The sequence below is a fragment of the Vanessa tameamea genome, chromosome 3 (assembly GCF_037043105.1).
Source record: "Vanessa tameamea isolate UH-Manoa-2023 chromosome 3, ilVanTame1 primary haplotype, whole genome shotgun sequence".
NCBI classification, from domain to species: domain Eukaryota; kingdom Metazoa; phylum Arthropoda; class Insecta; order Lepidoptera; family Nymphalidae; genus Vanessa; species Vanessa tameamea.
In genome coordinates, this window is record NC_087311.1 from 2,424,320 (window position 1) to 2,449,529 (window position 25,210).

Below are 25,210 nucleotides of genomic sequence, written 5' to 3' on the forward strand. Positions count from 1 at the left end.
TCTAGTCTCCTTGGGATATCGTTAACGATAACTAACACAAAACTAACCTTTAATTTAAGAAGGAAATAGAAATTTTACTAATTCCTTGATAAAATACAAAAAATATATTTGAACGAGATAATCGTCATGACTTCCAGATCGTGTTGAATGTTTATTTCATTAAAGTATTACATATGTAAGTAGTTACTTAACAGGTCTGCAAATTGAATGTAATGTGCTACACATTAACTTCTTTCCTAAAATATATTTGTTAGTTGTTGAGGTTATCGTCCTTTTGTATGTATTGAATGAAATAAGATTCGTAGTAAAGTAAGGGTAAAGTTCCTATGTAGTCCCGTGATATAAGGTATACTCTAGATATATCGGAATGCAACACAGTTGCAATGTTATGTCTTGCCATTTAACTAAAACCCTTTTACGCTCTCTGCGTAACGGGGTCATTCGTCATCGTCAAGGCGACTATTACAAATGCACTTACCAAGCATTGTCCTGTCTACTTCTAGACCTTAACGCTAATGTGATAATATATGAGAAAATATTATTTTTCATACAAGTAGCGACATCCCTCGGGGATAATCTTCAAATTCTATTTGAAAAAAACATAGACAATTAAATTTAGTTTTGTTAAATGATTCATGTGAAAGCAAAGCAATCTGTATATAATACAATTTAGCAAACACTTGCAGTACCTAGTACTTATTTATATTATTGTCATATTAATATCGCATAGTTTTCGAAACGTTTACTAATGGCGTACTCAAGTAGTGCGTACTTGGGAACTCGACACCGATAATAGCTTTGATTATATTGTTTAAAGTATTTTTTTAAATTTGTGAGTGTAAAATTATTTGATTAGTAGCTACAAATATGTATATGATATACAATCTCAGATATTTTTTTGAAGGAATAAAACTCGTAGGTATTTTAAGAAATTTAATTAATTAATTTAATCGTATTTTTTAATCTATCAAGTTCAATACGATAAATGAATACTTGGCAACAATAGTGGTATTTGATAACACAGAATAAATATTTCTAATTAGGAATAACATGCTACACAGGTCAAGGTAGGCTACGTAACTAATTAAGTTTGGACACGGTTACTCTTCCTCTTTTATAGTTAGATGTTGAATATTCATCGCTCCGTGACGTTAATATTGATTGGATTACGAATGTATTAGCAAATTAAGCGTACGCAGAAAACATACCATAGATAGGTACATCTGAGTGGATATATTTTATCAAAAAGCTTTGCAATGGGCTGTATCCCTGCGTCCTTTATGACTACATAATCGACATCTTCGAGTTTATCCAAATTGATTACAAGTCGTATAGAGCTTCGATCATGATTGATTAGCAAACAAGATCGCATTTATTTTACATATAATGTAAGATGTTATGTACAAGTTAACGCACTTACTTAATTCATGTCATGATTTGTAATTAATACTTCTGTTAAAAGAACACCTACTTATTCCACGGTATGTTTGTTACATGTATGCAAATTCATAAAATGTATATTTGTATAATTACAAACTTAATAATCTATGGGTAAATATTGATCTTAGTTATTTAAGTTTCGAAACAGACTAACTTTTACCGGATTTTTTTCTTTACTATCTAAACTATGAAACCCGGATGAAATAAAATAAAATTACAAGACAAATATTAATGTTTGCATATAATAGTAACTCATCACACAAAAATTAAATAAATACTCAATGATGAACTTCAGAGATAACTATTGTTTTACCTCTGTAATTATTTCCTATATCGGTTTTAAATGCAAGCGAGCGTCGTCATTGCAAGTACTTACATATTAGTATAATGCACTTGACATACTTAGAGACAAAGAAACAAATTATTATGTGTGCAGCGAAGTGCAGGCGATTATAAAATATATTACGCCGCGGACAACGGAGCTGAGGCTTCCTTGTATAATAAAAAGGTTATATCGTACCGGCATTATAAAATTATATTTTATAATGTTACCTTTTTACTGTGGGTACGGATTTGAAGAAAACGGTTTTGTTATACAACTATTTAATTGTAGAAACCAAAATTTATAAATCTTACAATAAGTTTAGTTACAGCTTTTGTACTATAGATAATTAAAAAAAATATGCCAGCTAGACTCAGCGTGGGTCACTTGGGATAAAAGGAATGTTTGAAAATACAATGCATTATAATTTATCTTATTAAATATTAAAATTTAGGCGACACTGACGATTCAAAGATTGTATATTTGATTATTTAGTACACCGTTCGCTAGGCACATTTCCGACACTTTCAAACAAATACTAATCCTTTATTGGATGACAGCTAATAAATTAATCTGAAACGATGCAAAATGACTTCCAACAAATACAACAAACGAATTAGATAATAAAATCTAATTTTAATAATTATTTCACTGTACTGATAAAATAAATATAATTTATTTTATTATTTAAATTAAAAAAAAAAAGCCAAAATGAGGTATTGGGCTAGCAATACCTATATATGGGAAGTGGGAAATGGGTTAACGGCACGAATTTTAGCGAATTGACACTTTTGTGACGTTTTATATAATTTAAAAAAAGTTATATTATAAAAATAATTTTTAATGTAACAATATGAGAAATTTCAACAAAACTTTAAAATGCTTTATGATTTTTTTTAGTAACTTCGTCTTATCAGTATTGAGAGTTCAGTGCGAGAAGATATAATTACTACATGCTAAAAGTATACTTATGTTAGTGATTTATTCTATGATTATTAAAATTTAAAAAAAAAAATTAAAATAGATTTGACACTTTAATTTGTATACAAGAGTAACGACTGAGTTTTCTAGTTTGTACCTACTAAACCACCTTTCGAATTGGAAATAATAGTTTTGGGTTTCATTTTTCTTGTCAAATGTTTATTTAATTGTTCTTTTAGAGCTTTATAATGTTTACCGTTTTTGTTTAACTATTAACTATTTTGCGGTATTTGTCTTGATCTCGAATACAAAAAGAGAAGACTTAACGGAACAACACGTGATCGGAAATGGGATATAATTACTTTATTTATTATTATAAATTTATATAACTACAATTTTCCTTTTATCTGCCTCGTCGGTCTAGTGGCTACTTCATGGGATTCATCTCCCGAGACCTTGGATGCGGGCGAGGCCAAAATCGTTATTAAATTCACACAATTCCTCGCCTAGTCTTCTACTCTTTCTCCTCTTCCTTTCCGTAAAGCCATTGCTTACATATTTTAAATCTATAATATAAAAATAGATTCTAATTATTAAAATGTTTATGACGCTTGCCAAGCCAAGCCAAATGGCTTGAGCTTTGCTTAATAGTTTGCCATCAAAGTAACATGCATTAGATAGTTATTTACTTTTATAAAAGACACCGTGTATAGTTTAAGAGTGGATTTCTTTTTCTGCATTTGTACAGTTTAATGAAATGTCTTAATAAAACTAACCTAAGAAAAAAATCGATGTTGATTAAAATGGATCTGGAATAAGTTCGTTTATACTCGAAATGTTTTATTATAGGTACAACTTTAACAGATCGTTATAATTGATTGAAAAATAATAACAAAATATAAAAAAAAAAAATATTCTAATTACAATAGTCCATAGTAGTTTTTTGCGTAATTACTTATTAGAAGCTTACCATCCGTTGGAATGACGTGTGAATACAATTTTCCTTCTAATCATAATTACTTATAATTATTCTTTTCATGCCAATTGTCATTATTCGCTCCGTTGCGGAAGTTGAAAGAACACGATTGTACGAGTACAAGGCCTAGGACATTTCACTGATGTATTATTTATACATCAATGGGAATATTGTGTTAAGAATTCATTTGCTTCTACTAACAATGGAGGGGAGATGGCCCAGTGGTTAGAACGCGTGCATCTTAACCGATGATTTCGGGTTCAAGCCCAGTCAAGCACCACTGAATCTGCATGTGTCTTATTTCAAAGAAATTCTGCCACATATGTATTCCACCAACCCGTATTGGAGCAGCGTGGTGAAATATGCTCCAAACCTTCTCAAAGGAGAGGAGGCCTTAGCTCAGCAGTGGGAAATTTACAGGCTGTTAATGTAACAATGGAGGAAGTTGATCATAGGATCCGGTCAGAACTAGATTATTGTAATAAGGTTATCAGATATTGATGGTACCAGATTTTTAAACGATAAATGTAATCAGTCAATCCAAACTTGAAGCCCATGTACATTTTGTAGGTATCAGTTGGTTACAAGTCACACATTGCACGCGTGTCTACTAATACATTGAGTTTGTTACTTTACGGTATCGGAACAGTGCAACGAGCGTAATAATTGTTTGGGCGACAGATAAGCCTCGGGCGGGACGCGTACACACCACATGACCAGCGACCGAACCATGAAATCGATCGAACGGAAATCGATCCGAGTAGTTAAATAAAAGTTTGACCATGCCATTTCTACAGTGTTCTAATTTCACTCATGTCTCTATGTAAAAAAGCTTCTCGTCTCGTCTCTATGTAAAAATGTTCGAGATGATCTATAGTTAGGTAATTATTATGTAGCTCCGTTGATAAGCTCTGTCATTTTAAAAATTGTTCAAAAAAATGCGTGAAATAAAAATTAATTATTTAAAAATAATATTCACAACAACTTTTAAATTTCCCACTGCTGGGGTAAGAAATACTCACCTTTTGAGGAGAAGGTTTGGAGATTTTCCACCACGCTGTTCCAATGCGTGTTGGTGGATACACAAATGTGGCAGTATTTCGTTGAAATTACATGATACAATGACAAATGCAGGTTTCCTTACGATGTTTTCCTTCACCGCCGAGGACGAGATGAATTATAAATACAAATTAAGCACATGAAAATTCAGTGATGCTTGCGTGAGTTTGAACCCGCAATCTCAATCACGGGGCCATATCGGCTCTTCGAGAATAATAACTTTAACCTTTCGTAACGTATCGTCACCGAATTCGCAACCAAAGATTACATATAAATCTCAGATGAAACTCGACACTATATTTTTGTAGGTTTGAACGTAAATTTTCAGGTCACAATTGATACTTAATTGTGCTTATTGTACAAAAGGTCAAAAAAATTCGTTCTGTTATTTGCAACGGTTTTATTTAACGTTATATTTATAGTTAAGATAATAATTAATATAATTGTCGTTTAATGACCGATAATTGTAAGATATTTTATAAAAGGTCAAAAAGCTATAATATGTATTCGTAAATAGGTTAGAATTCTACGATATATTGAACTGGACGCAGAAATATTTTACACAACAGATACATTATGATTTACAGTTTAATAAATCAAGATAACATCAAGAGTAAACTGCAAATTCACTATTAAGCTGATAACACGAGTATGCGACGAATGTAAAACGTTTATAACGAATGTTCGATTCTTTAATCGTCGCCTCGCCACTCGTATCGTGATGGGAGCGGTACGCGGCAAGGCAACATTTTTTTTTCATATTGTACTATTAGGGTTGTCAACGGGTAGAACTTTTAAACTTTGTACTAAAACCTTTATTCGTACTAGGCTAATAAGAATCAATAACTTCACGAGCCGCTACGCCGCATAAATATTACAAAAAAATTAGATGTACAATTTAGTTTTATTTTTATAATATGCACAAAAATGTATTATTTGCATTAAAGTTTATATTTCTTATTTCGTTTAAATTTGTTGTTCAAAAGTTTATAGCCCTAGATACTTCACCTAGCGCCTATCGCCATACCATCTTTTGCTGTTTACTAGTAATGTACATTATTGATTCAAAGCGTTTTTATGTGGAACCGACCTTCTAATAAGGACAGCTACTTATCAGGACCTAACGCATATAAGATAGTTAGTATATATTATAGTATTTTATTGATCAATGCGATTGGATTTTTTACTAAACATTACTGAATACGCAATAAATATAAGGTTATATATATATAGGATATAGCAATGAAGCTATTAAGCGGAAAATTACTCATTGTAATAGATTAAATTGTGTAAATAGGTAATAATTATACATTTTGTTTTACCTTGTATTATCGGGATGTTCCCGTTGCTAATTTATTCGATCATCAAGGACACTTATGTGGACACTTTTAATATTAACTAGAACACGCAATGACACAATAAATGCTTTACAAACATATGCTCAACTATTTTATTCAAGTATAATAACTAATAAGTATGAAAATCAAATTATAAAAATAACCAATAATAATATTATATAAATAATATTACTGTTTTTAATTGCATTAAAAACAGTATATAACGATTATTTAAATTCGTTTATGTGTTTTATAGCGATTAAGGTCGATAAAACGTCTTTACCAGAATAAAAAAAAAATGATGACTCAGTTTGTCTATTGCGTTAATCCGTATTGAGGGGTTGCAGTAATTGGGGGGAAAAGAAAAGCTTTGTGTTAGGTAGATGATCTGACATTCGGCGCGGAAATGGAGCGCGAGCGACGGCGAGATTGCTTTTAAATCACGTTATGCGCTCGATGCACGCCGACGCAGTCAGCCGACCGACCTGTCTGGGGACTTGGAAATACATAGATAGATCAGTACTTTAAATTATACATTTTTATTTTCAAATTTACTAAATAAGTTAATCAAAAAGTACTGCAGTATCGGTACATCTATGTACATTGTAGGTATTACAAAATCTACATCACAAAATTTATTATTTTATTATTATCATTGTATAAATATTTGAAATAATGTCTTCAAATAAAACTCTTTTATTTTGATTTTAACTTATGCTTTGCGTAAACCTATCGTTACTAAACTTGGAATTATATTGTTATCTATGACGAATACTGTCAATGGTAGCTGCAGGCGCCGATGCCAGGAACTCACGCAGCCACCGCGCGTCGCATTCCCAATTCCGCCGCGGTCCGAGGATGTAGCCGTGTCATTGCATTGTATTCTAATATCGGGACGCCATTGAAATACACGTCCTCAACAGGTCAGAGATGTGTGAATGAACTCGCAATGACAGAGAGGTATACTTAATTGTGATACGATTTGATTGTACGCACTGACATCATCTCTTATGGGTATATATTGACTTATTTTATTTATTTTTGAATAATGTCAATTGGTTTACCTTAGAATAAATACATTTTCGACTATAGGTCGTACACTGTATAAATATAACTCACTTAGTCACTCAGTGGGCTACTTACACTCTGGCTTACTCTACCAACTCTCTCTCTACTTACTCTAAAATGTGTAATATTTGTTCTATGAGTAATGTAGTCACATTGCCAGATATGCATTTTGATATAGAAGTGATAAACCTATTGTAGTCATGTACAAGTACCTACGTGTATATCGAAGCTTCCGCAGTCTTGTATCGTTTCGATTAATCTGGAGTTATTCGATTGAATGAGTAAATTCAATTCCGAAGGCGGTTGTATCCGTCGAATATCGGCGCGGCCGATGCGAGACAAAGCGCTCTGGGATTCGTCTATTTCCTGCCCAGACGAAAGGAAGCGCGTTGCAACATCTTCGTTACTAAGATAGCAGACTGGCTTGACGAAACGCGATAGATACCGATTTCAGAAATTGGTTAAACGATTTCACTTCTCTTTGACTAAGTTGGCTATTCGAGCCAGATATTCTTGATTAAATTATAAAAGTCTTTACAAACTTTAAGCATATTGTCATAAAGTTATTTATTTTATTCATTTATGTGATTATGATTTCTTATCTTTATTTATTTTTAAAATTCAAATGCTGGAGATGACATATTACGTTTCTACTAAAATTGTAATCATTCATTCTCTAAATTTTGCCGACGTTGATTAGATTGTAGCGAAATTTTGCCTTTGCTTGTAGCGAGGAAGTAGACGTTTTGAAATTTCCGCCGACGAGGACATGTTTGCCGGAGCTGTGTTTTGATCGGCTAAACTATCTCGTTTAACGGCGATGCTGTGATACGAGACGGAAATTGACTTTCTGAAATCTACCTGAGATACGTACTTGTACAGTTATCTAGGTGTTTTGATTATGGCAGTTCACACGAATATTAGGTTTTTGATTTACAATTTACTTGTTTTAGCTCTCCCCTTTATATAAAAACTGCCGCTTCCTACCACGGAATAAGTCTCCGTAATCTCAAACATGCAATTTGAAAAGAAACATCGCATAAAATTCAATCGAACTAACGTTTGGCAGAACGTCACGCAGGGTGCGCCTACTAACCTATTTTTTATATATTTATTCAAAGCGACCGTGTCTACATGACATAAGGATTAAAATCCCATGCCAATCGGCATAGTATAACCCTGTAACTCCGCGTAATGAAGTGTAAGGCAGTCGCCTCGCTACGGACGAACTGCGTTACTCAATCCCATGAATATAAAAGCGTATAAATAAATAGCAGATGCGCGAAAAACTCACCCCGACGATAACCGTCAGACACTTAGCATAATAATCACGGGGTGGAAGGAGGGAGCATACTAAAGAGGGGGTCGCCTCCCTCGCTCTGACACGATTCTCACGCGAAGCGACTTCCTTTCCAGCTAATGAATGGGCACCGACGTAAATATGACGCCGGTGACATAACTCGATATAAAACAAAGTCTGCAAACCGTTTCGTGTGACATTGTTATAAGCGCAAACTTTTAACGTTGTGGCATGCGAATAAATAAGATGGTGAGGTACAAAAAGTTGGATTATTAGGTTGACTGATTATATCATACACCTAATAACTTTTTGTGGTATTCAATGAAGATATTTAATAAATTAAAATTAACTTATTTCAATTCCAAATATAAAAAAATTATAAGAATCGAAATGGCAAATTCTAATAATACAAAAATATATATATTTATGCATAATATAATATTTATGGGTCAGAAACGTATATATAAATATTAAGATATATAATATAAATATTTTAAATTATTCTAATACAATAAGTAACATATTTATTTCATTACGAAGTATAAAATCTTGTTTCTTTTAACCAGTGAGTGAGTATGATCTGTGCAAAAATACATGCATACGTTTTTTTGTATTGTCGCGATGCCAATAATACTGAATGTCGTCGATTGAAAGTCCTATCCCACCATAATTTCAGATAATCATAATATTGTTTTTTTTTTTCATATATTTCGATAAAAAAAACTTATGAAAAAAAAAAGTTCAATAAAGCGTAATCGCTTTATTTTTTTATATATTGTACGATTACAGTCTGTTTTTCAGTATGTGTAACCCGATGCTGAGATTGGTTGTTTAGCATATAATATTCATATTTTTTTTATTATTATTATAAATTTTATGCAAAAAGTATTTAAACAAATACTTATCAAGGTTAATATTTTAAATTTGAAACAAAAAAATTACAATACTAAAAATGTATATTTAAATTATAGCTTGAATACACATGTGTCATTTAGGCTCGCAACTAAACCCCAAGCGAAATTTGCCAAGGATTAGAATCCCCAGGCAATCTCTGCGAGGTGATCAATTTCCAGTACAAAAAGACATAATATTCCATTCTAAAATCGACCCCCGAGATCTCGCTGGCTTAATTAGTGTGCCTTTTATTAACTTTTTGTTCAAGATTCGTTTTGCTTTAGAAGATCTGTCGATCAACGAGTATTGCTATTTGTTATTTCTGTTCTCATGCATGTAATCGTACTTTATATATTGTACTTTATTGTATACTTTATATTTACTATAATAAGATCTCACATTACGGTATATTGTGGACGTATAATGGAATATAATCACTGATATAAGTGACAATTTAAAGTCGTAATAAGGAAGCATATAGCTAAATCCGTGCGTGTTTTTCGTTTTCTCAATGTTTTTTTTATTCAATTTAGACGGGGTAAATAGTTATGTATGTATATGCCGTAGGGTAAGCGACATGTGCGCTTGACGTATCAGTTGCTCTTTTGTACGCCCACTCATTATTGGGCGTCGGGCGGCGGACGGCGGGCGGGCAGTAGGCCGTGACCGAGGGGCGATTGATGCGATTTAGTGCATCTGATGTGCTTTGATGAGAGAATTATTAATATGGATTGTGTGTAAAGAATATTTTTAAAATTAAAGATTTTTTTAACACGTCTTACGTAAAGAAATAATTTACGTTTAAAAATACTAATGTAGGTACATGATATTTTATAATAGTACGCAGTGGTTCGGATTATATAGATAGTATGGTGACACTACAACTTATTTTCCGTTCTGGGTAATCTCAAGATAGCTGAGCGTGTTATGACGTTAGGCTTGTGATTAATTATATTCCTTGTAAAGTTACGTAAACCTATGAACGAACAGTGACGTTGCCTTCGACGGGAGATTCCGATAACGCCAATAAGAAATACCAACTGACGGTTTAATGACGGCTTTTCTATGAATCATTTTATTTGCGATAGCAAATTTACTTAACGTCGGCATTTACTATAGGATTAAAATAATCACATTTTACTGTGTACATTAGACGGGGAAGGTTTATTATGTTTTAGTGATTTTATTGGAATCATATTCAACAATAACTTAGCACAGCTATGGACTGCGATAATGACTTTTGTCGTAATATTAATACTCCGCTAATATTGGATATATCTAACAAGTAACATGTAAGTAATTTTTTTTTTTTCAAAAGCAATAATTAATATTTATTATAATAATGACGTTTCGTGTTGGTTTTTATGTGATAGATTTGGGGTAAATTTATTTTTTGCCAGTTCGAAATCAAAAGTGCTTACACGAGTGTTAATTTGTTTCACGATAAGATCAACCGCGCCCCCTTCACGCTCGCCTAGCGTCGTACATTACCGGTTAACCTAAATTATGAGTCTATATCTTTGTACTTATAAACATCACAATAACTCGCTTAGATTAAGGAATGCGTCGAGGCATCTTTTAGTAAAAAGTGTATTTCATGTTGACTCGATATTGGACCAATACATGTCGTCTTATTCAAATACATTAAACGATTTTCACGTGTACCGGCAAGGCGTGCGAACACACTGATATTATTATATACACGTGGGTTCTGGATTCCGAGAAGTCTTTCAATATTATTGATAATATTTTGATATTCCTCTACACGTACAATAATATTGATAATATTTTGATATTCCTCTACACGTACAATAATATTGATATATTATGATCTATACCTCATATAACAATATTTCCCACACACATAAGAATACCTGTCGAGCCGTCTTTGATTAATGATGCAGTTGAAGAGAACTTACGTGACCTATGGTGGAATTACATTGGACCCGATCATGGAACCAGTTTAAGATACGTTTCTATTTAAAATTCCACATTTATTAGTCTTATTAAATTGATTTTTGTTTGCATTTTAATTGAGTTTTGCGGATAAAATCAACCGGAATATTCGATATATGTATATATCACAAAAGTTCTTCAAAAGATTTTTATTATAGCATAATATTAAAATTATTGCATATAAATCTTATTCACCCAAAATTGCACCCTTCCACAGCTCTCCAATATTAGAATTCATAAATAGTCTGTATACATTTTAACCAAAATAACCTATACCTATAAAGGTGACACATATTTTCTTATAAATAATATATTTTCGACGAATGTAAATGTGAAAGACAAGCCGATGCATTGAGAAGTGTCTGCCAAGATTACAATGTTAGTGGCGCGGGTCGACGGCCGAAATCGGCGCGGGCGCGACCTTGCAACACAGACTCACCTACATACGGCGCCCACTTTTGCTTTCGACTCGCAAAAAATTTAAGCGGATCGTCCCGACCGTCAGATAAACAGCGCTACGCAGCCAATATTGTTACATCTTTTCCGAAGTTAATTCTATTTTCTGGTAGTGTCTAGTTTAAGCTATTTATTATTTGATTATTACACTAACGAATCTGAATCTCTATAGTTCTCTTCTTTAGTTGATATTTTTTTCTGTTACTTATTTTTGTTCGAAATAATTGGATGAAGACTAGTGATATTACCCAATTTATTGGCTCCACGAATAAACTGGTCTTATTACCTATCAATGTATTTGTAATAACGAAATAATATATCTTAACCATTGTTATTTCTAGGATCTAATAATTTTTTCACCCTTAAGTATCAAGTAATATACTTAATACCAAAAATATCAGAAACCTGTTTCTGCCTTTTTTAAAAGGGAACATTGTTTACATTTTCTTTTAATTAATTTGAAGGAAATTGGACGACTTCTCAAAGTTCAGGATTAAAGATCCTTCAAAAATAATCATATTTTCCCCTTTCTAGAATAATGGTACGGGCTTTTAAAAATAGATATTAAAAAATTAGGTCAATTAGAGACAAAGCTTCTCTAAAAGTGAGAGAAAAAGAAGGGGAATACGAAAATCCTGTGCGCGTCGCTGGGCGAAGGGCGAGGGTGCACCCTTGACGACTCGGGCAACACCCTACATGAATGTACACAAAAATCTAAAGATAATCTAATATGACTCTTCAAAGGAAAAAAGACTTTAAGTTCATATCATAAACCGCAGTTACCTAAACTAAATTGCAATGCATTGAAATTTTATTACTGAAAAATTGACTTGTGAAATAATAACAGCCGAGAGAGATTCAAGAGTTAATAATACAATGTATAAGGATAATAATTATCGCAATTTATTTAAAAAAATATATATATTCTGTTCGTATTTATAAAGGTAAATTGACGCTGTCAACTACTGTGTTCTTTTTTTAGTCACATCGAGCGAGCGCTTTGTTACAAACTTATTTAAAATCTCAGCTATGAAGTTATTTCTTCATTTGTCACAGCCTACGGCGTAGAATTACGTGCGGTGAATGTCATACGCCGAAAATAATAATTCTAATGCGCATCGGACGGTCGGTCAGTGCAGCGACGCGTCTCGTTGCGTCACTGCACTGGACCGTCAGGGCATTGCACCTTACATCGCTCTCGGTCGTCGAGCGACACATGCCGTCCCGTTTCCTCCTTTACTTGCTCTATTCTCGCGTGTGATCGATTGCAAGCAATCAACAGCTGATTGTCATAAAATTAAAAAATGTAAATCAAACGAGTTATTCTTTTTACAAAATAATCTCATTACGTATATATCACGTAGGCTTACGTCAAATATACTCCAATCAGAATGTCAATTGATTTAATTATTCTTTTATTTTTCAGTGGAGTGGCGGTGCTAAGTCCTACGGAAAGCAGCGGCTGCAGCGGTAGCGACATCACTGAGCCGCGTTCGCCGCGAAGCCCCGAGTCGGCCTGCAGCACGAGCGAAGAGAGCGCTGGCGCGCGCATGCCACCTTGGGCGAGCGATCCGGCGCCGCCGGGACCGCGACGCCTCGCGGCTCAACCCGCGCCCCTCCGTCGGCCAAACCCACCCATTCATCGCCGCATAACAGAGTACTTCAATCATAAAATGAAGCCACAGAACGGCGTTAAGCGTGATAGTAATTCAATTAACAACAATGACACCAAGAAAAAGTGCCTACCTAAAAATGGCGTCACGCATGATCTCGAAAAATATATTTCGTATTTATCACAAACGTTAAGTCCGAAAGTTCTTCTTGATGAAACACAGAGAAAGCCAATTAGCCAAACCACAGCAAACTGCTCTAAAAATGATTTTCTAAAAACATCATCTAATATGCATGTTAATGGCATTAAAGAAAGTAATAGAGCTAAGGAAACACATAAAATGAATGGCTTTATGGAAGCTCGACACGGGATTGAAGCGTTTAATAAAGAAAGGAACTCAGGTAGCTTTTTTAACTCAGATAGCAAAAAACATAAAACTACTCAAGGCCCAACCGTCAATGTTATGGTGAATATGAATAAAGCAAAAGTTGCAATTCCAGCTTCGAGCGATATAGTAGGACTACGTATTGCTCCTGCCACGCCTATGAACCAATCACCAAAAAAACAAACTGTAAAACCAGACTCAACTAAACTGAATGGGATCGTCAGCTCTACTACCAAATTAGATAGTAGAATGAATGGAGTCACGTGTGGTTCAAACAACTTAAATCTGGTAAATAAAACTTCAACAAAGAAGGAGCCTTTGAGAAAAAATACACAAACTTCTAAGAGGACGAACCGTAAATCATCGGCTTGTATTGCAAATAGTAAAAACTTAACTTGGTCTAAAGCTAATAATCTGAAACACGTCCAGCTTCAGAAACAAAATTGTACAAATTTATTACAAAATTCTCCCGTTAAAAATGTTCCTGGTGAAGCGAATGCAGCACCAAAGATGAATGTTCCAAACGGTGTCCGACAAGTTTCTATGACCGTTAACGGCAGTCTGGGTAATTTAAATGTGCCTGTAGCTAATTTGCAAAATTGCCATCAAATAAATATTCCACAGCCTTGCAATGGCACAGTACAATCACCTAATTTAGCTTCATTCGTTGCTGTTCCTCAAAACGTCATGCTTACTACGTTACGGATACCACAAAATGGGCTACCATCACAGACGTTGAACCAACAAGGTAATATAGCTACTTTTAACCGAACTAATGTCAATGTGACAAGTCCGAATAAATTAAACGGTCAATACGTTTTTCCGCTTGTGCAGAATATCAACGGAACTGTGGTCCAAATACCGAATATAATGGCGAAAATGCCCAATTTTGTTCTACCGCAAAATCCTCAGATAACAACACAAAGACCAGATCAGCATCATCAGCATCTAACGAATCAACAGGCTGCGCAAATTCTCATAAATGGTACCTTACTAAAACTTGCAAATACGATACCTCCTACGTATACAACTGCTAATAAATCTGGCCCAGCCACTAGTCAGTCTATACCAGTAATGAATAAAAATGTCACAGGATTACAAGCCGTTGGGATGACAGTTCAACCTAAACAAAATTTTACTGTCAATCTAAGCCACTCAGTTTTAGTACCTCAACCTGGATTCATTGTTACTTCAGTGCCAAATATGAATGTCAAAGAGACGTGGAGTTATACGAGTACAAACTCTGCACCTTCACAAACATCGTCTTCAAATCCAATAGTACATCACCCTTCCTTGGTTACTAACTATACCGCTCAAACATTACACTCGAGTAGTATACCTATAGCGCCCGTTAAACCGCCCGACAACCCGATACAAGGTACAGAACCACCAAGCAGTACCGTAAAGGAATCTGAAATAAGCGAACTAACAAACCAAAAGTGTGATATACCTTGGCTGTCTAAAACTGTTAATAATAACATATTTCCACTAGATTCTAATAAAATATCTTCGAGGCCTTTTGCACAAGTTAGTAGTTGTTCAGCTAATCTTGAAGAGTTTGCAACAGTATCAAAAGTAGAGAAAAGGATTGACATTGTGAATAATGCATCTAAAGAGGACATGGTTGAAGAATTAAGAAAAGTAGAAGCAGTTGCAAGAAGAGAGGAGACACTTTTTACTCAAATAACCGTTCTAAAAGACGTTTCATCGAATGTTCAAAATACTCTGTTAGAAGCTAATTTTTGTAGTGCTACCACAGAGTCATCAGAATCAGGGATAGGAACTGATAAGTCCGTTGCTTCCCCAAGTGATTCGCAAACTAGTAAGGAGTGTGATGACGATTCTTCGTTATCTCTTAGTGTCAGCGTGAGCTCAGTTGAAGCAACAAGTAGCCAGAAAAGTCCGATTTTAAAGCAACCTAAAATACTGCGATTTCCTCCAAGAAGTCTTATAAAGCCTGAAAGTAACAAAAGGAAGTCTAGTACAGACACGACAAATACGACAGTTTGTCTATGGGAAAATTGCAAAATGGAATTAGAGTGCGATACGGATCTTTTAGAGCATTTACAGGTTGGTGTGATAAAACCAATACATATAATTGACGATTGACTATGCACAATGTAAAAATTTAAATTCACTTTTAAACCTTATCTATTTTGCAGTCTGTCCACGTGGAGTCACAAGCGGGCAGAGAAAATTACGTATGTTTGTGGGAGCAGTGTAAAGTGCGAGGCAAGCCATCGTGTTCGAGGCTGTGGCTGGAGCGACATACGTTATCTCACGGCGGCAATAAGCCCTTCAAGTGCATCGTCGATGGCTGTGACAGAAGATTCTCCACGCAGGTACAATTACGTTCTTTGTCTCGCTCACTTTTTGATTATAGGAATCATGATGCACATCGCCAAAACGAATCCACAATAACGCCATCGCTTCTAAGGGTCGAATGAGTTATTGTCTATATCGTTTTGACGGTTTTGATATTTTGGTTTTTACAATTATGTTCCCACAGTGAGCTGTTTATGTGAATATTCTCGTATTTACCTAAATAAGATTGGGAGTTGTTATTCTGTCTGAACTGATATTCTGTCTTCGCTCTGTGCTTTTTTCTGTAATTCTTCAATCGTTTATTTCATAGCTTTCAAAGATATTTTGAAATAACTTCGAATTATGGAAACAAGCATTTTTGTTATATACATTTATGGTTTAGAAATTAGTCCTCTTCAAATCAATTCCAGTCATCAGCAAGCGGATCATATTTCTCGTATGATAAAAGAGTGATAATTCAGACAACTTCTTCAAATTTTTTTACATCCTTCGCAAAGTAGATATTTTTGAGAAAGTTCATTGTATTGTTACGTGATTCAATTACTGATTGATCACGTGGCATATCACCTTCATTTATTTAAAGAATTTGTATAACAAGTTATCTGACTTTCAATTTTTATAATTCATTATGTTACTACTTTAATTGGCAGTAGAAATTTTGTCGTCTCTATTCGATGGTTTGTAGCGTGATGGTGCCACAGGTGGTTCTTGATTTGAGGAGCTAAAAATATTTATATCGTGTAAATGGATTGTAGGAAGATAAATTTGTGTTATGTTTTCTGTTCTAAGGGTTAAGAAGAAACAAACGAGAATACCACAACAATTCTACACGTCTTAGACTTATTTTTTTATCACAAAATAGATTTTGTACGATTAAATATGGAGAAAGCTAATATATTTTATTCGGTAAATTTAGGTGAAAGGAGTTTAAAATTTTCAGTTGTTAGTTCTTTCTAAATATAGTCAAAACTACAGAACGGGTTGTGAATTATCGTTCATCAAAGTCTATCGTCTTACTTTTCGAGCAATTATTTTTGTTTTTTTCACATCGAGAGGATGCTATGATGTCTTGGATGCAGTACGCAACAAGACGACGAAAACAAGTATTGTGTTAGGCTTAAAAAATGTAGTCATTGAGAGGTTATACGTATCTAGATAGTAAAAAAATGAAAGTGCACCTTGTATATTTCTAATATTATTTAGCCTTGTTAATTCAAACTTTGAAATGTGCAGGTAACATGTGTCTGAAAAACTTATGATATTTGTACCAAAAATAAAGTTTATAGAAAAAATATTTGATATGTATAACTCATCAATGAAGTTCCAAAAATGGGTAAACCCATTAAATTCAGTTTACACCATGTGTAACTTTAATGGTATAAATTTACAGATATTGCTGGAACGTCACGTGAACAACCACTTCAACGAAACATCGCCCAACACTGGCAGCGGGAAAAAAGCAACGGACAGCTCCTCGAAACTAATACGGCGCAATGGAAAGAAATTGCGATATCGAAGACAACCTTGGTCTGGTAAGTTTCTAAAATGTTTAAAAGAAAACATTTTTATAAATTTTCGGACAAAAGACCTGTTTCGGAGAAAATAAATTAATTACGGCTGACAATCAACAATACAATGTAATAAAAGAAATAATAAGTTAGAAGTTTCTGAAAAATGAGAAATATATTCTATACGTATACATCTAGTGAGTTTCTGTCGCCGCTTCTCGTTCCCAGGTCGCTCCTCGCGAACCGCACGTAGATTCGCCAGGAAATGCGACGTTTACAAGTGTCCCCATACTGAATTCCAGCGCGCATGTTCGACTTCTTCGACGCGGGCATGATGGAGGGCCTGGCGTGGCGCCTGTCGCGCAGCACGCGCTGGCGGCTGGGCGGCGCGTGCCCGCTGCGCGAGCCGGCCGGCCGCCACACGCTCACGCTGCACGCCGCGCTGGCCGCCACGCGCTACAACGCGGCCGAGGCGCGGCGCGAGGCGCTCGTCACCTACTACCCGCCGCACGTGTGAGTACCGCCGCGCCCGCACGGGTCGTGTCCTCGCCGCACTCTCGAGACTTTCGAAGGATGATTACGAATTGCTACTTATGGACTAAGATAAATTCTGAATTTTAAAACCGATATTCGACGTGACTATTTTGAACAGATTTAAATCGCATGTGTTCCTTATTTTTAACATCCCGCTAGTCTCTATTAATATTCTCTCGACGTCAGTCAAGATATCACAGTACAGAATCAGTCGGTGGTAGTTGAAAATAATACTTTTTATTTTAGACAGAAAATTGTGACCTCAACTATCTAGTCTGACCGCGGGACTCGAGGTCATAATTTCCTGTAATTTAAATCGGTTTAAAATAGTTTTATTCAATGTGTAGTTAATGTAAAAATTATGAGAATACCAAATTAATCCTCTTTAAAAATTTGTTTTCGTTGAAGAACTCATTTTGAAAATATCTAGACGTTTAACCTTCAGAATTACTCACATTCTCGCAATATTATTAAATTGTCACAAATGCCTCCATAACACTTTAATAATATTCGTATCAGTTGAATAGTTCCATTTATATTCCTAATCTAACTTTCAAAAAAATCTCTCGTTTGTATATCCAGCTCCGATACGACCCGATTGTTTGATAAAATTTAAATTTTTCCAAAAATTACTGAAACCGTTTTACCAAAATCGATTTTACTTCATTATGTCTTAAGCTAAGGTTTATTATTAATGATTTGAAATTGTATATAACGGAATGTGTTTTTCAGGTAAGCATTGCATTTGGAGTATTTAAAAACTATTATTTCAAGTATATAAAGAAGTTTTGCAACGTTTACGATTGGGAGTGTGGTTTTGATTATTTTGCTAAACGACAGGAGTTATTTAAAGAAAAAAAAAAAAAAACAATTTACAGATGCACAAAAGAGATTTAGTTATTTTTGAATGTTAAATAATATAAATTGCGTAAATTTACAGCTCGGATTATGTCAGGTTTTAGTACAAATAATTTAAAAAAAAACAGGTAACATTCAGGTGGGTCATAAATAGTCAAAATTATTCTTAAATGTAAAGAAAATAAATAGATTAATTGTTTCTTCACTCGGTATTAGCGTTTTTAAACTTTTTTACAAACTTTATACTCCTTTAAATTCATTTTGTATAGCAGAATCGGCACCAACACCAACGAATGCATTGGTATTCCTTGGTGTTCTGCTATATTCTGCTATACAAAATGTCTAATGCCCGGTTAATATATTTGACGAGTCGTTATTGTACATCAGTAACGAAATCATTATTTTAAGTGTTTAAGAACCAATTTTAATAGGAACTCTTTTGAATTACTCCTCTAATTCTAGGATTCGTAAGCAAAACGAGCTATTTTATGAATATAGTAACCGGGAATTAGATAATTTTACTAACGTTAAAATATATCTTGTTGTATATCTCTTGTTTTTTAGCTGTTCCTTTAACCCTGGATTTAACCAGGGTTAAAGGAACAGCGAGTACTGTTAAATTAGTTCAGTGATCGTGTGCAACAGAATCAGCACCAATAACATTAGATATACATTTCGTGTATTCATTTTCTAGAATTCATTCTTGTTGATTTTCTTTATCTGTTTAAGTTTAATTTTAGAGGATTTTATGCACTTAAAATTAATCCAATTTATTTGACGTTTAAAAAGCTTTTACAACTGGTAACGTCAGATTATACAATTGACGTAATTCATCTTCGGCTATTTCTGCTATCTCGTACCTTATGAATATGACCCCATCCAGATTTCAGGCGGTCTGTGACATGTCAGATAATATTACAATCGATTCAGTAGTTCATTCGTGGTAACAAGCAAATAGACACAGAGTTTTTACCGCATTTATATTAGTCTGATTAATTATTTGTGCAAATGATCTTCGTACCTCGTATACAACTTTGACTAATCAGCTTAATGTAGGGATCAAGTGCATTTAAATCAATCGTGATCAAATTTATGAAATAAATAATGTATATGAAGCGGGCTGAAATGTATGCAACTGATCCTCAACACTTATGTTGCTTCTTTACGGCTTTATAGGATCAAAAGTATGTTTTTTATTTATGAGATAATGAGATAAAACTCGTGTAAAAAACATGTAATTGATCCTTTTGTGGTGTATGACCGCGCTGTGCATGCTAAATGTTGACACCGTCATTTATACGTAGCCACACAGAAGCAATGTAGAAAAGTTGCTAGCATTTTAAATTGAACGATTGGCTAAAGTTAAAGAGAATATTTATATTATTCATATTTTTAATTAAATTTAGATGAAATTGTAACATCAATTACAAATCACTCGTTGCTAGCAATTTAAAGGGTTGCCAGCCCCCTATTGATTAGTATCACGGTTGTGCCATGTAACAGCTTGGAATTTAGTCGTGGCGACTCTAAAACAACGAATATATATAGCGCATAGGGGCTGTTTCCTTTTTAAGTTTCGCTACTATAATCGCAGCTTGCATGATCACCTTCAGCGTTACCACCAGTCGTACAATCATCTCCATGGGCTCGCAACCCATCGATCGAACCGCGAGACTGCCAAACACACTCCCAGAGGTCGATTCAAAGAGGCGCATCGCTCCCCGGTGGCGACCGCACCGCGTGTTTGCTCGCAGTCCCATTCTGTGTGGCTCGGCCGCCCGCCCGCGCTGACCGGCCGCTCGCGTTCCAGGCTCGAGGACGAGTGGGTGCCGGAGCACGAGGTGCAGCGCGTGAAGCGCGTGGAGATATCGTCGCTGCCCGCGCACACCAAGGTGCAGCTGTACGAGCAGTTCTGCCGCTCGTACCGCGCCGCGCCGTCGCCGCCCCCCGCGCGCCGCGCGCCCGCCGCGCCCGTGCGCTTGCTGCCCGCGCGCCACTGCACGTCGGCGCGCCTGCTCAGCAACCTCATCGCCAAGCAGCGGCGCGAGCGCAGCGACTGCAGCGCCACCAACCTGCCCATGCGCCTCGACGACGACGAGCGCGCCCCGCGCGCTCCCAGCGGCGCCCGCAAGCGCAAGCTGGGCCGCCCCTACGGCGCCAACGCCTTCTCGCCCTGCGGCCGGTAGGCGCCCGCCCGGCGCCGCCCGGCGGACGGGGAAGTCTGAGTAGTCTAAGTTAGGTTAGGACGTGGACGACCAGCATCACTGCCAAGTGTAAATAGTTAGTATCGTAAGGTCGGATCGTAAGTATTTTATTTTCGGGGCTTGGATGTTTTTGATTTCGAATCGAAGTTCGGGGCGACGCTTCCGCTTCCCGAGGTGCCAACTTTACAAGGTCATCGATGTTCGGTTAAGCTCGATCGAGTATCACCAAGTGCCTCTACGTAGCGCATCGTACCGTAGCCGTGTTCAATTTATATCAGGTTTACCCGTAGTCATATCAACTCGCAGATAGTTTTAGGGTTCCATTTTGATGACCTTTTTAATCGTGTTCAGCAAATGAGATTCCTTTTTTCTATTCGACAGAGTCGCCAGCTGTCTAACGTTAATTCGGTGCCGCCTCACATTCGAATACTTGTACGTTGACCGTGTTCACACCTAAGACTTTTCTATTAAGGTCTTTTGACTAAAAATATTTTAAATGTTCGTCGTGTATCCGAGTGTGACGCGACAGTCATTCCACTGCCATCGATGTTGTGTTTAGTTTAATAATATACGAACTTTGCATCGACGATTTTACCGTTAGCAATAAAATATTTGTGATAAGAATAGATAATTGACAGATATTATTTTCCGCGCACAAGTTTTTAGCAGTTTTGTAAAAGTAATTATTGAGTAATAATCTAGACTTGATAGTCTAAGGGTGTGGGTTCAAAGAAGCGATCCGAATAGTGCTGATAAGTTCAAAGCATTTAAATGGCAATAATGATGTATTTTTTATCATATTATAAAAATAATTTTACGCAACGATTTATTGTATTTTTTTTTTAATTCGGACAGTTTTATGATTTCTGACATAATTAGATACAATAAGAATCGAATGACATGAAATTTGTTACTTTAATCGCCTTACAATTTATAATATGACACTGAGAAAGAAAGAAAAAAAATATAATTTAGTTTAAATTTTTAATACAATTTATTTTATTTTAATAATAATCAACAAGACAGTAAATAGAACAAATCTCATATTTTTTTCTTTGTTTCCGATATTCATAAATCTTAGAAAATGTTTTGTATCGTATGGGTTGTAAAGCAATTTGTTTTATTCCACTGACGTTCAATTGCATTTTAATAACGAAAAAAAAATCTTTAAACATAGAACATCGCTAGATGTAGAGAGTCAGAACGTGATATATTATAAACACCAATTTACAATGGATGTGTTAACATTAAGCAATAAATAACTTAATTAAATGTAATTATTAGTAGAATTGGATAGTCTCTATAAAACAAATTGCTTTAATAATATAGTAATGGCAAGGACGAAGTCGATGATTAAATGTCCATAGCAGAATTTGTAGACGGAATTAGATTTTAATCTTTTTGGATGGCCCTATACAGAAGACAATGCCTTTTTAGCCGTAAGGTGTTATACAATTGAATGTTAAATAAAATTAAAAAATATTGTGTTCTGTGCTCACGCGATCTCGCTAGTATTTTTAGTTAGTGCCTGTAGACTAAGTTAGGACGAATTGTGTGCACGCGGGACGGGGCGTGTATCGCCGTCCCTTTCTGACATTTGCTTCAGCAATATGTACGAGAGGGACAGGTATATCGTTCTAGGTTCATTTTGTTAGTGTAGCGCCTTCTAGCGTTATGTGTAAATTGAATGGAGCCGGCGTGATGTTAAGAGGTGTACTATATTGTATGTCGTCGGTATGTTTGAGGTACTTCACTATTTGGTTTGATAAAATTCTTGTGATGGATTTTATACTTTTTATCTCTAAGTTTCAGGCGTTTTAGTACTGAAAATAAATCGATTGAATGATTATTAAATAATTGAATAGTAAAGTACTTCATAACAATCCGACTTGTAAATGAATTTGTAAAGTCGATGTAATCTAATAGAAAAATGTAACTTGAGTACGTTCGGTATTGCAGAAGTGAGCCGCCTCGTCTCAACCGGCGAGTGAGACGGCAGTATGCAATTCTGAACTTATTCCTAGTAGGTATGGACCCAAAGAAGTGTTAGGAAAATTTCTCAAAGTAGTCAAGTTGGTGCCTGATTGTCGGTGAGGTTTCGTAATATTACTTACAGATAGATACTATTTGGAATGCTTCCAATGTACTGATTATTTTTTTTATAATAAATTAAAACGAAACTAGACTAATTATTTGTTTCTGCACTGATAGTAGTGCCATATTTTATTGGCTCACTTTTTTAAATTAATTTAATAGTTAAATTTGACACCAAATTCAGTGAGATGAAATTATAGGTATTCCTTTTTGTATCCGTATAATTTTGTGGACTTGATTTGATCTCAAATAAATCGGCAGTGAAAAGGAAATTTTGTATGTACATCTTGGATAAGGAGACAGGGTCGAAGTTTAGTTAAAATTAACAAAATGTTATATATTTTGTAAACTAAAAGCAACAATTTTAAATCTGAAATGAATAATACTATCGATTAAATATATTTTATTTTTTTTAAATGTAGAAATTCGGTAACCCTGGACTCGACGCTGTCTTCTTACACTTCGATGTAGCTCGATCGGTTTATCTTGATACTTTACGACGAAGAGCGTAAACCATTTGGCCTATAAAAGCTTGAGTACAAATATAATTTTTGCTTATATCTTAAGAATCGGCGGTTATTTTAGTGTTTGGAGACGTTTTTAAAATTTACTGATAATAATTAATTATCGTTCTTAGATTAGATTAGCCGTTCGAAATGTTAGGCAGAGAAATATTTTGTGATCGTGAACATTGCCGATGATGGCAACTAAATTATATTAAATGAAACATTAATGATATGCGGATAGAAAACGATATATTTTTATCACTGCCACAATAGTCATAGAGGATCGAGTCGTGCGAGAGTTTAGTTCGGCGTATAGGAGGGCGAGTGCCTTCTATTAGACTTGCTCAGCAAAATAAGATGTAATTTAAGTTAAATATAATTTTAATCTCCGCAGCGAAGTTTATCGCTGATTCGATGAACAAAGTATTTTCGGGGAACAAATGTAGTTTTCCTAAACCGACTGTGACTGATTCGCATTTCGTTATAACTCCGGAGTGTCCGATAGCGATGTGAAGGCGTGAACCACATTACGGCTGCGACAACACGCATGTACAAAACGTGTAAAGCTTGACCAGAAACAGATGGCGCCACTAGGCTAATTAGGAACGGGATTGTAGAAAATGGTAGTTGAATTCTCGCGATTTTTGGTCAGGTTTTACGATGATTGTAAATAGTTAAGTAATTTATTGCTAAGTATTATACGGCAGAGGTAATTTGCTTCGCGCCTGGGTGAGGTCGATCCCGGGACGGTCCCGGGGCTCCGGGATCGTGTCGGGGTCGCGGTGATTAGTGTAGCGTTCGCGAGTTGTCTTTCAACATGTTTCCTATATGCGTTGCGTTTATGAATGTTCTCCTTTATTGTAAATGTTTGGAATCCAATAGTACTATGTGGAGCCTGTATCCCGAATAGTGTGCACTACGTATATTCAATTTGTAGATATTTAATTATATATAGTATAATGTTTAACGCATTCTTATTTGCTTTGACCCTGGATGGTGGAATCCGAAAGTTATATTATTTGACCCACGCGGTGGGGTATCTACCTCAATTAATTTATCACACATTTGGACATAATAATAGTGGATGTTATGTTAATCTCGAACCTTGGAATTCTTTCAATTTAGTAATTGTAAGATTTTTTTATATACGATGATTTGTCCACATGTCACAAGTACTGTATCTTATATTAAATACATATTGTATGATTGATTATATTGTGTTTTATTAAAGCAAACCTTTTAAATATATGTGTATACGTTTTGATTATGAGTTTTCTTGTGTTAGCATTGTTGGATATTCAATTGATATAATATTGGTAAGGAAAGGTAAGTGATCCAAAGTAATCACAAATAAATAATACAACTTACTTAATATTTCTATGAGTGGTAATCAATAAGGCAGTATGCGTTGTTGCACTTGACCACGTGTAAAATTCCGTAGTTGCTGATTTAAAA

General features: G+C 35.2%; 1 protein-coding gene across 4 annotated transcripts in view; it reads left to right on the plus strand.

The window, feature by feature from the left end:
* The window catches only part of Jing (jing), a 128,347-nt gene extending 103,379 nt beyond the window's left edge, over positions 1–24,968 (plus strand). For 3 of the 4 annotated variants that reach the window (XM_064219655.1, XM_064219668.1, XM_064219662.1), the window contains exons 2-6: positions 13,156–15,796; positions 15,889–16,068; positions 17,442–17,583; positions 17,862–18,072; positions 20,762–24,968. In XM_064219655.1, coding sequence (XP_064075725.1) covers positions 13,156–15,796; positions 15,889–16,068; positions 17,442–17,583; positions 17,862–18,072; positions 20,762–21,137 — 3,550 coding nt within the window. In that variant the 3' untranslated portion in view covers positions 21,138–24,968. Of the gene's footprint in view, positions 1–10,495; positions 10,610–13,155; positions 15,797–15,888; positions 16,069–17,441; positions 17,584–17,861; positions 18,073–20,761 lie in introns of those variants that run through there. The other variant, XM_064219675.1, reaches the window with a different exon arrangement.
* Positions 24,969–25,210: the final 242 nt, after the last annotated feature.